The sequence below is a fragment of the Anolis sagrei genome, chromosome X (assembly GCF_037176765.1).
Source record: "Anolis sagrei isolate rAnoSag1 chromosome X, rAnoSag1.mat, whole genome shotgun sequence".
In the NCBI taxonomy this organism is placed as follows: domain Eukaryota; kingdom Metazoa; phylum Chordata; class Lepidosauria; order Squamata; family Dactyloidae; genus Anolis; species Anolis sagrei.
The window spans coordinates 104,520,525-104,532,592 of record NC_090034.1 but is presented as its reverse complement, the minus strand read 5'-3'; the positions used below and the strand labels follow the sequence as shown (position 1 = coordinate 104,532,592).

Sequence of the window (12,068 nt, the reverse complement as noted above, 5' to 3'; positions counted from 1 at the left end):
GGGTTTGGTAGGCATTGGCCTTGAGTTTGGGAATTGTAGTTCACCTACATCCAGAGGAGCGCTGTGGTTCATTCAATGATGGATCTGGACCAAACTTGGCACAAATACTCAATATGCCCAAATGTGAACACTGGTGGAGTCTGGGGAAAATAAACCTTGACATTTGGGGTGTTGTAGTTGTTGAAATTTATAGTTCACCTATAATCAAGGAGCATTCTGAACTCCACCAGCGAATTTGAATCGAACTTGGCACACAGAACTCCCATGTCCAACAGGAAATACTGGAAGGGTTTGGTGGGCATTGACCTTGAGTTTGGGAATTGCAGTCCACCTCCATCCAGAGGAGCGCTGTGGATTCATTCAGTGATGGATCTGGACCAAACTTGGCACGAATATTCAATATGCCCAAATGTGAACACTGGTGGAGTCTGGGGAAAATAGACCTTGACATTTGGGAGTTGTAGTTGTTGGGATTTATAGTTCACTTACAATGAAAGAGCATTCTGAACTTGACCAACAATAGAATTGGGTCTGACTTTCCACATGGAATTCTAATGACCAACAGAAAACACTATGTTTTCCGATGGCCTTTGGCAGCCCTTCGACACCCCCTCATGACCCCCTCAGGGGTCCCGACCCCCAGGTTGAGAACCACTGCCTTAACTCTTTAAGTCCCTGTTGTTAGTATTCTACATGTCTAATGCCACGTCGAGCGGGTAACAGTAGGAGACTCCATATTATCTGACATTTTGTTTATCCGATGTTCTGCTGGTCCATTGATGTCGGATAAGCGAGACTCTACTGGGAGCCAGAGTTTGTTCATTTTCATGGTTTCCTCCTTTCTGTTGAAATTGTCCACATGCTTGACCACTCTAACAACCACCATGTCATACTACATGGCCTGCCTCAGGGGAGTGTGCTTGCTCCATCCATGTTCAACATTTACACAAATGACCACCCACTGCCAGAAGGGACAGAGAGCTTCATCTATGCTGATGATCATGCGATCACCGCTCAAGCAGGGAGCTTTGAGATGGTAGAACAGAAGCTCTCCAAAGCTCTAGGTGCTCTTACTGCCTATTACAGGGAAAACCAGCTGATCCCTAATCCATCTAAAACACAGACATGCGCCTTTCACCTTAAGAACAGACAAGCATCCCGAGCACTGAGGATTATTACCTGGGAAGGAATCCCACTGGAGCATTGCAGCGCACCCAAATCCCTGGGAGTCACTCTGGACCGTGCTCTGACCTACAAGAAACACTGCCTGAACATCAAGCAAAAAGTGGGTGCTAGAAACAATATCATACGAAAGCTGACTGGCACAACCTGGGAATTCACAACCATACACAGTGAAGACATCTGCCCTTGCGCTATGCTGCTCTGCTGCTGAGTATGCATGCCCAGTATGGAACACATCTCACCACGCTAAAACAGTGGATGTGGCTCTTAATGAGACATGCCGCATTATCACGGGGTGTCTGTGCCCTACACCACTGGAGAAATTACACTGCTTAGCTGGTATTGCACCACCTGACATCCGCCAGGAAGTGGCAGCCAATAGTGAAAGGACCAAGGCAGAGACATCTCCAGCTCATCCCCTGTTTGGATATCAGCCAGCACGTCAACGACTTAAATCATGAAATAGTTTTCTAAGATCTACAGAGACACTCGCTGGAACACCCCAGCAAGCGAGAGTCCAAAAGTGGCAGGCTCAAACCCAGAACCTCAATCAATGGCAGATATCAAATGAGAGACTCCCCCCTGGGCACACAGAAAACTGGGCGACTTGGAAGGCGCTGAACAGACTGTGCTCTCTCACCACGAGATGCAGAGCCAACCTCAAGAAATGGGGTCACAAAGTGGAATCCACGACATGCGAGTGCGGAGAAGAGCAAACCACTGACCACCTGCTGCAATGCAACCTGAGCCCTGCCACATGCACAATGTGGCAGCAACACCAGAGGCACTCCAAGGGGCCAGATACTGGTCAAAGGACATTTAATCATAGAATCATAGAATCATAGAATCAAAGAGTTGGAAGAGACCTCATGGGCCATCCAGTCCAACCCCATTCTGCCAAGAAGCAGGAATATTGCATTCAAATCACCCCTGACAGATGGCCATCCAGCCCCTGTTTAAAAGCTTCCAAAGAAGGGGCCTCCTCCACACTCCGGGGCAGAGAGTTCCACTGTTGAACTACCAAACTTGCAAATTTTGTGTATTGTCTGTTTGTTTGTTTTGTTCTGTTAGAAATGTAATACAATTGACTGGTTGCCCTGACATGACAAATAAATAACTACATGGAGAACCCACTGAAATCCACAAGCACATGGACAATCTCAGTCGTCTTTCAGTTCGAAGAGGGGTCTTGCTTTGGGATCCTTATCCGGCTTCCACGGCTTGTCCACCCGCAGCCGGAGTGTGTTGCGTATCACCATGCGCTCCAGCAAAAGGGCGCTCACGAACCAGATCATGCCGTGCTCCAACGCAATGAGTCCCATGAAGTTGTAATGGAAGTTGGAGAAATCCCAAGGGCACGCGCCAAAGAGCCGGAGGAAGTAACCGACGCAGAACTGCCAGAAGAAGATGCAGAAGGTGTAAAGGGTGGAGCGGGTGAGCAGGCAGCAGTCGCCCCGCAAGGCCAGGTGGATCTGCTCCAAGGTCAATGCGCAGGCCCCATAGAGGAGGAAGGAGCCCAGGACCGACGCCCAGCGGAAGGTCCATTCGTGGCCCAGGATGAGGACTGTGAAGAGGATCTCCAGGAAGGAGATGTGGATCGCGTAGATGTATCCCCGGAGCAAGATGGGAAGTGGCTCCATGGGTCAGGACCTGCGGAAACAGAACCAGAATTTGAATCCATCTTTGCCTGCAAAGTGTCTAGCTTTGGATCTGCAGCTCTTGGTTGACTTGGTAGATCCATTTCTGTTAGGTCTTTTGGAAAGTTAGAGGCTCTTCGTTGGCTTGGCAAAGCCATCTCTACTAAGAGCAGGTCTTTTGTAAAGTTAATGGCCAGCTCTTGTGTGACTTCACAAACCCATCTCTATGAAGTTGCTTTCTCATATTAGACCAGGCATGGGCCAACTTGGGCCCTCCAGGTGTTTTGGACTTCAACTCTCATCATTCCTAAGTTCAATGATGATAGGAACTGCAATCCAACCTCATCCTGATCCCATATTGGATGGACTCCCATTGCCAACATGACTTATATTCAAGGATGATGGGAACTGCAGTCCAACCTCTTCTAGAGGAAGTCTCCTTCTCATGCTAGATGGACTCCAATCCCAATCTAAACATGACTTATGTTCAAGGATGATGGGAACTGCAGTCCAACCTCTTCTAGAGGAAGTCTCCTTCTCATGTTAGATGGACTCTAATCCCAATCTAAGCTTGACTTATGTTCAAGGATGATGAGAACTGCAGTCCAACCTCTTCTAAAGGAAGTCTCCTTCTCATGATAGACAGACTCCAATTCTAATCTAAATATGACTTATGTTCAAGGATGATGGGAATTGCAGTCCAACCTCTTCTAGAGGAAGTCTCCTCATGTTAGATGGACTCCAATCCCAATCTAAGCTTGTCTTATGTTTAAGGATGATGGGAACTGCAGTCCAACCTCTTCTAGAGGAAGTCTCCTTCTGATGTTAGATGGACTCCAATCCCAATCTAAACATGATTTATGTTCAAGGATGATGGGAATTGCAGTCCAACCTCTTCTAGAGGACGTCTCCTTCTCATGTTAGATGGACTCCAATTCCAAGTTAAACATAACTTATGTTCAAGGATGATGGGAACTGCAGTCCAACCTCTTCTAGAGGAAGTCTCCTTCTCATGATAGACAGACTCCAATTCTAATCTAAATATGACTTTTGTTGAAGGATGATGGGAACTGCAGTCCAACCTCTTCTAAAGGAAGTCTCCTTCTGATGTTAGATGGACTCCAATTCCAAGCTAAACATGACTTATGTTCAAGGATGATGGGAACTGCAGTCCAACCTAATCTGGAGGAAGTCCCAATCCCATATTAGATGGACTCCCATTGCCAATATGACTTATGTTCAAGGATGATGGGAACTGCAGTTCAACCTCTTCTAGAGGAAGTCTCCTTCTCATGATAGACGGAATCCAATTCTAATCTAAATATGACTTTTGTTGAGGGGTGATGGGAACTGCAGTCCAACCACCTCTGGGGGGAGTTTCATTGTCATGTTAAATGGTCTCTCATTTCTATCATCCCTCAGCATGATGATGGGAACTGTAGTCCAACCACATCTGGAGGAAGTCTGATTTCCATGTTAGATAGACTCCCATTCCCAACATGACTTATGCTCAAGGATGATGGGAACTGCAGCACAAAAATGATGGGAGTTGCAGTAAAAAAAGAGACAAGCAACTTAACTTATTATTATTATTGTTATTATTATCTGTATCCCACTTTATCTTTCTAAAAAGTCCAACCAATTCTGGAGGAAGTCCATTTCTCATCTTAGATGGACTCCCATTGCCAACATGACATGTTCAATAATGATGGGAGCTGCAGTTCCCAGAATCCATCTGTATCTCTGAATGATGGGATTACTCTTCTCCATTGGCTAGTTTGGGAACGGCAGTCCAACCTCTTCTAGAAGAAGTTTCATTCTCATGTTAGTTGGACTCCCATTGCCAACATGACTTATGTTCAAGGATGATGGGAATTGCAGTCCAACCTCTTCTAGAAGAAGTTTCTCATGTTAGATGGACTCCAATTCCAATCATTTCCCTATAACCATGATATGTTCAAGGATGATGGGAATTGTGGTCCAACCACTTCTGGAGGAAGTCCCATTCCCGTGTTGGATGGACTCACATTCCCAACATGGCTTATGTTCAAGGATGATGGGAATTGTAGTCCAACCACTTCTGCAGGAAGTCCCATTCCTGTGTTAGATGGACTCCAATTCTAATCATTCCCCCATAAGTATGACTTACATTCAAGGATGATGGGAACTGCAGCCCAAAAAATGATGGGAGTTGCACAACAAAGAGACAAGTAACTTTACTAATTATTATTGTGAGCAATATAATAATAATAATAATAATAATAATAATAATAATATCCCACTTTATCTTTCTAGAAAAGTCCAACCACTTCTGGAGCAAGTCCCATTCTTGTGTTAGGTGGACTCCCATTGCCAACATGACTTTGTTCAAGGATGATGGGAACTGCAGTCGAGCAACCTTTAGAGGAAAACTCATTCTCATGTTAGATGGACTCAGATTACCATCATGGCTTATACAACTCTTGCCCAGAAAATGATGGGACTTGTAGTCCAAAAAAGAAATAATTATTGCTAAGGGTGATGGGAACTGTACCCCAAAATGATGGGAGTTGCAGTCCAAAAAAAGAAACATTATTATTATTATTATTATTATTATTATTATTATTATTATTATTTACATCCCACTATTTACACCCCAAGAGACCCAAATGCAGTTGGTCTTCCGTGTTTGAGATAACTTTAGATCTGGCATAGGCAAACTTGGGCCCTCCAGGTGTTTTGGACTCCAACTCCCACAATTCCTAACAGCCTACCGGCTGTTAGGAATTGTGGGAGTTGGAGTCCAAAACACCTGGAGGGCCCAAGTTTGCCCATGCCTGTTTTAAATAGACTTCATGTGGGTCAACTTTCTCCAGCCGCTCCGTTGGACTCCCACACCCATCGTGCTGTAGTTGCAGACTGGGAATCAACCTTGGTAAACCAGTTTAGGATTGCCGTGTGTTGAAACAGGATTCTCTGCATTTCTTCCTCCAGGTCTGTCATTTACATGAATGGAAGAAGAGCTTTGCTGGAGGAGGAGGAGGTCATACATATTCTTCAGCTGCCTTCAAGTCCCTGGGAATTTGCTGTTATGGACTACAACTCCCAGAATCCTCTGAAAAACCCTGACTCGTCTGTCTTGAGAGTGAAAGAAGTGGAGTCCCAGAAATTCATAATATCTATTTCCACCCTTTTCAGGTCCAGGCCACAACTGCTAATAATGGCTAAGGCTCAATCCACGGCTGTAGATCATGGGAGTTGTAGTCCAACCCATCCAGACATCCCCTCTACCCATCCTCAGTTCATTATATTCACTTATGTAGATCCAATTCCATCATTTTGAAGTCCAGGCCACAACTGTTAATGGGTCAAGCTCCAGTCCCTGACTGTGGATGATGGGCATTGTAGTCCAACCTATTCAGAACTCGATTTCCCCATCCTTGGTTCATAATATCCATTCGTATGGATGCAATACAATCATTTTCAGGCCCTAATGGTTCAGGCTCAATCCTTGACTCTGGATCATGGGAGTTGTAGTCCAACCCATCTGGACATTGCCTTTACCCATCTTTAGTTTGCAATATCCATTCATATACATCCGTTTTCAGATCCAGGCCACTTTGGTAATGGGTCGAGCTTCATCCCTGAATGTGGATCATGGGTGTTGTAATCCATCCCATTCAGAAACTTCCTCTTCCCATCCTCAATTCATAATATCCATTTGTACGGATGCAATATCATAACTTTCAGGCTCAAATAGCTCAGGCTCAATCCCTGACTCTGGATCATGGGAGTTGTAGTCCAACCCATCTGGACATTCACTGTCCCCCACTTTAGTTTGCAATACCCATTCATTTAACCTCAAGGTCCATGTCATCCTATTAATGGCTCAGACTCAATCCCTGTCTGTGAACGATGGGCATTGTAGTGCAACCCATCCAGAAGCTCAATTTTCCTATCCTCAGTTCATAATATCCATTCATATGGCTACAATATTATCATTTTCATGTCCAGGCCATCCTACTAATGGTTCAGACAAAAATCCCTTACTGTGGATAATGGGAGTTGTAGTCCAACCCATCCAGAAACTCTATTTTCCCAACCTTAGTTCATAATATCCATTCATACGTCTGCAATATTATACTTTTCAGGTCCAGGCCATCCTACTAATGGCTCAGACTCAATCCCTGACTGTGGATTATGGGAGTTGTAGTCCAACCCATCCAGAAATTCCATTTCCCCATCCTCAGTTCATAATATCCTTTCCTACGGATGTAATACCAACATTTTCAGGTCCAAGCCATCCTACTAATGGCTCAGACTCAATCCCTGACTATGGATGATGGAAGCTGTAGTCCAACCCATTAAAAATTCCATTTCCCCATCCTCAGTTCACAATATCCTTTCCTATGAATGTAATACCATCATTTTCAGAGTCTGAGCCTACTCATGGCTCAGACTCAATCCCTGACTGTGGATTATGGGAGTTGTAGTCCAACCCATCCAGAAATTCCATTTCCCCATCCTCAGTTCGTAATATCCTTTCCTACGGATGTAATACCAACATTTTCAGGTCCAAGACATCCTAATAATGGCTCAGACACAATCCCTGACTGTGGATGATGGGAGTTGTCGTCCAACCCATCCATTTTCCCATACTCAGTTCATAATATCCATTCATATGGCTGCAATATAATCATTTTTAGATCCAGGCCATCCTACTAATGGCTCAGACGCAATCCCTGACTGTGGATCATGGGCATTGTAGTCCAACCCATCCAGAAGCTCAATTTTCCCATCCTCAGTTCATAATATCCATTCATATGGCTGCAATATTATCATTTTTAGGTCCAGGCCATCCTACTAATGGCTCAGACTCAATCCCTGACCATGGATGATGGGAGTTGTAGTCCAACCCATCCAGAAATTCCATTTCCCCATCCTTAGTTCATAATACCCTTTCCTATGGATGTAATACCATCATTTTCAGGTCCAGGCCATCCTACTAATGGCTCAGACTCAATCCCTGACTGTGGATGATGGAAGTTGTAGTCCAAACAATCCAGAAGCTCCATATTCCCATCCTCAGTTCATCATATCCATTCATATGGCTGCAATATTATAATTTTCAGGCCCAGGCCATCCTCAGTTCACAATATCCTTTCCTATGGATGTAATACCATCATTTTCAGGCCCAGGCCATCCTACTCATGGCTCAGACTCAATCCCTGACTGTGGATGATGGGACGTGTAGTCCAACCCATCCAGAAGTTACTAGGACCATTTTAGTCCCTCTCATCCATCGGAAGATGCTTTCCTGCTTATAGAAAGCCTTTCAAATTACCCATGGCAAGCCCCAAAGGATAAAGCCAAAGGTACTTACTCCAGAAATCCCTTACCGTCCTTCCGAAATCCGCCTTTATTTTCGGTCACATAGGAAGAGAGGTTCAAAGAAGGAAAACAAGGAGGCCGAGAAAGCTCTAGGTCTCCTCTGCGCCTTGTAGGCAATGTTTGCCTAGTGGTTGGAGCAGCGAGGGAGGTGCTCCCTGCCTTGCGCCTGAGTCACTTCCTCCTGCCTCGGTTTCCCCATCGTTCAAACCCACAATGCTAATAGTAATTAGACAATGTTGGTTAATGAGCTTATATCGCAAGGGAAATAAATGCTCGTCCTCCTCCGCTGCATCTTTGTAAACAATTTGGGAGGAAGAAACAACTCAGAGGAAGATGCAAACCTAAATGCCCGGCCTTAATAATAATAATAATAATAATAATAATAATAATAATAATAGTTGTGTTGTTGAGAGTTTTTCGGGCTATATGGCCATGGTCTTGAGGCATTCTCTCCTGACATTTCGCCTGCATCTATGGCAAGTATCCTCAGAGGCAGTGAGGTCTGTTGGAACTAGGAAAAAAAGGGGTTTATATATCTGTGGAATGACCAGGGTGGGACAAAGAACTCTTGTCTGCTGGAGCTAGGTGGGAATGTTTCAACTGACCACCTTGATTAGCATATAATGGCCTGGCAGTGCCTGGAGCAAACTTTTGTTGAGAGGTGATTAGATGTCCTTGTTTGTTTCCTCTCTGTTGTTGTGCTGTTGTAGACACAGCATATTATTGGAGAACACAGAAATGTTGGACCACTCTCACAACCACCATGTCAGACGACACAGAGAAGCCACTGAAATCCACAAGGAGCATGTGGACAATTTCAACAGAAAGGAGGAAACCAAGAAAATGAACAAAATCTGGCTACCAGTATTTTTAAAAAAACTCTAAAATTATAACAGCACAATAACAGAGAGGAAACAAACAAGGACATCTAATCACCTCTCAACAAAAGTTTGCTCCAGGCACTGTCAGGCCATTATATGCTAATCAAGGTGGTCAGTTGAAACATTCACACCTAGCTCCAACAGACAAGAGTCCTTTGCCCCACCCTGGTCATTCCACAGATATATAAAGCCATTTTCCTAGTTCCAACAGACCTCACTACCTCTGAGGATGCTTGCCACAGATGCAGGCGAAACGTCAGGAGAGAATGCCTCTAGACCGTGGCCATATAGCCCAAAAAAACCTACAACAACCCAACTATTATTATTATTATTATTATTATTATTATTATTATTATTATTATCATTCCTTACCCACTTGTCTCCAAGGCTCAAGGCAGAGTATAACATACTGTTATGATACAATAGCTCAGTGGTTCTCGGCCTTCCTAATGCCGCAATCCCTTAGACAGTTCCTCATGTTGTGTTGACCAACAACCACAACATTATTTTCGTTGCGACTTCATAACAGTCATTCTGCTACTACTAGGAATCGTAATGTAAATATCTGATATGCAGGATGCATTCACAGAACCAAATTTGGCAAAAAAATACCCAATATGCCCAAATGTGAACGCTGGTGGAGTTTGGGGGAAATAGACCTTGACTTTTGGGAGTTGTAGTTGTTGGGATTTATAGTTCACCTTGAAGGAGCTGGGGGTGGTGACAACTGGGAACTCTGGTGTGGACTGGTCCATGAAGTCATGAAGAGTCGGAAACGACTGAACGAATGAACAACAACAACAACAACACAATCAAAGATCATTCCAAACTCCACCAATAATGGAATCGAACCAAGCTTGGCACACAGAACTCCCATGGCCAACAGAAAACACTAGAAGGGTTTGGTGGGCATTGACCTTGAGTTTGGGAGTTGTAGTTCACCTACATCCAGAGAGCACTGTGGACTCAAACAATGATGGATCTGGACCAAACTTGGCATGAATACTCAATATGTCTGGTAAACACTGATGGAGTTTGGGGAAAATAGATGTGACATTTGGGATTTATAGTTCCCCTACAATCAAAGGGCATTCTGAACCCCACCATTGATGGAATTAGGCCAAACTTCTCACACAGAACTCTCATGATCAACAGAAAATACTGGAAGGGTTTGGTGGGCATTGACCTTGAGTTTGGGAGTTGTAGTTCACCTACATCCAGAGAGCACTGTGGGCTCAAACAATGATGGATCTGGACCAAACTTTGAATACTCAATATGAATAAATGTAAACACTGGTGGAGTTTGAGGAAAATATATTTGACCTTTGGGATTTATAGTTCCCCTAAAATCAAAGGGCATTTTGAACCCCACCATTGATGGAATTAGGCCAAACTTCTCACACAGAACTCCCATGAACAACAGAAAATACTGGAAAGGTTTGGTGGGCATTGACCTTGAGTTTGGGAGTTGTAGTTCGCCTACATCCAGAGAGCACTGTTGACAAACAATGATGGATCTGCACCAAACTTGGCATGAATACTCAGTATGCCTGGTAAACACTGATGGAGTTTGGGGGAAATAGATGTGACATTTGGGATTTATAGTTCCTCTACAATCAAAGGGCATTCTGAACCCCACCAGTGATGGAATTGGGCCAAACCTCTCACACAGAACCCTATGACCAACAGAAAAAAGACCTCACTACCTCTGAGGATGCTTGCCATAGATGCAGGTAAAACGTCAGGAGAGAATGCCTCTAGAACATGGCCATATAACCCAAATAAAACTACAACAACCCAGAAAATACTGTGTTTTCTGATGGTCTTTGGTGGCCCTCTGACACCCCCTCACGACCCACTCAGGTATCCCGACCCCCAGGTTGACTTCACAAAGACATCTTTATTGGAAGTAGGTCTTTTGTAAAGTTAACAACTCTTCATTGGCTTGGCAAACACATCTCTACTAGGAGCAGGTCTTTTGTAAACTTGATGGCTCTTGGTTAACTTGGCAAACCTAGTTCTATTAGGTCATTTGTAAAGTTAATGGCTCTTGGTTGACTTGGCAAACCCATCTCTACTAGAAGCAGGTCTTTTGTAAAGTTTATGGCTCTTGGTTGCTGTGAGTTTTCTGGGCTGTTTGGCTATGCATGTCCCAGAAGCATTCTCTCCTGACATTTCACCCACATCTATGGCAGGCATCCTCAGAGGTTGTGAGGTCTGTTGGAAACTAGACAAGGGAGGTTTATATATCTGTGGGATGATGTCCAGGGTGGGAGAAAGAACTCTTGTCTGTTGGAGGCAGGTGTGAATGTTGCAATTGGCCACCTTGATTAGCATTGAATGGCCTTACAGCCTCAAAGCCTGGCTGGTTGCTGCCTGGGGAGAATCTTTTGTTGGGAGGTGTTAGATGGCCCTGATTGATTATTGTCTGGAATTCCCCTATTAAGGGCTCTTCGTTGACTTCACAAACCCATCTCTATTCAGAACAGGTCTTTTCTTATGTTAATGGCTCTTGGTTGACTTCACAAACCCATCTCTAAGAAGTTGCTTTCTTGTGTTAGACCAGGCATGAGCCAACTTGGGCCCTCCAGCTGTTTTGGACTTAAACTCCCATCATTCCAAACAGTTCAATGAATATGGGAACTGCATTCCAACCTCATCCAGAGGAAGTCCCAATCCCATATTAGATGGCCCCCCATTGCCAACATGACTGCGGTTGAACCGCAGTCCAACCTCTTCTAGAGGAAGTCTCCTTCTGATGTTAGATAGACTCCAATTCCAATGAAAACATGACTTGTGTTCCAGGATGATGGGAACTGCAGTCCAACCTCTTCTAGAGGAAGTCTCCTTCTGATGTTAGATAGACTCCAATTCCAATGAAAACATGACTTGTGTTCCAGGATGATGGGAACTGCAGTCCAACCTCTTCTAGAGGAAGTCTCCTTCTCATGTTAGGTGGACTCCAATTCCAATCTAAGCATGACATGTTCAAGGATGA

At 44.3% G+C, this 12,068-nt stretch overlaps 1 protein-coding gene across 2 annotated transcripts; it reads right to left on the bottom strand.

Annotated features, from left to right (window-relative positions):
* Nucleotides 1–2,223: 2,223 nt before the first annotated feature.
* LOC132780368 (transmembrane protein 229B-like) lies at nt 2,224–8,516 on the bottom strand. Of its 2 annotated transcripts, none has more exons than XM_060784027.2 (2): nt 8,182–8,516; nt 2,224–2,832 (listed from the first exon to the last, which is right to left on the bottom strand). In XM_060784027.2, exon 2 carries the CDS (start codon nt 2,820–2,822, stop codon nt 2,343–2,345), a length of 480 nt encoding a protein of 159 aa, XP_060640010.2. In that variant the 5' UTR covers nt 2,823–2,832; nt 8,182–8,516; the 3' UTR covers nt 2,224–2,342. The 2 variants fall into 2 exon arrangements, with proteins under 2 accessions (XP_060640010.2, XP_060640011.2); XM_060784028.2 differs by having other exon boundaries at nt 8,198–8,516.
* Between the last annotated feature and the right edge of the window lie 3,552 nt (nt 8,517–12,068).

Excerpts from the sequence above, each read along its gene's own strand:
- LOC132780368 (XM_060784027.2), bottom strand. The coding sequence starts at position 2,822 with ATGGAGCCACTTCCCATCTTGCTCCGGGGATACATCTACGCGATCCAC.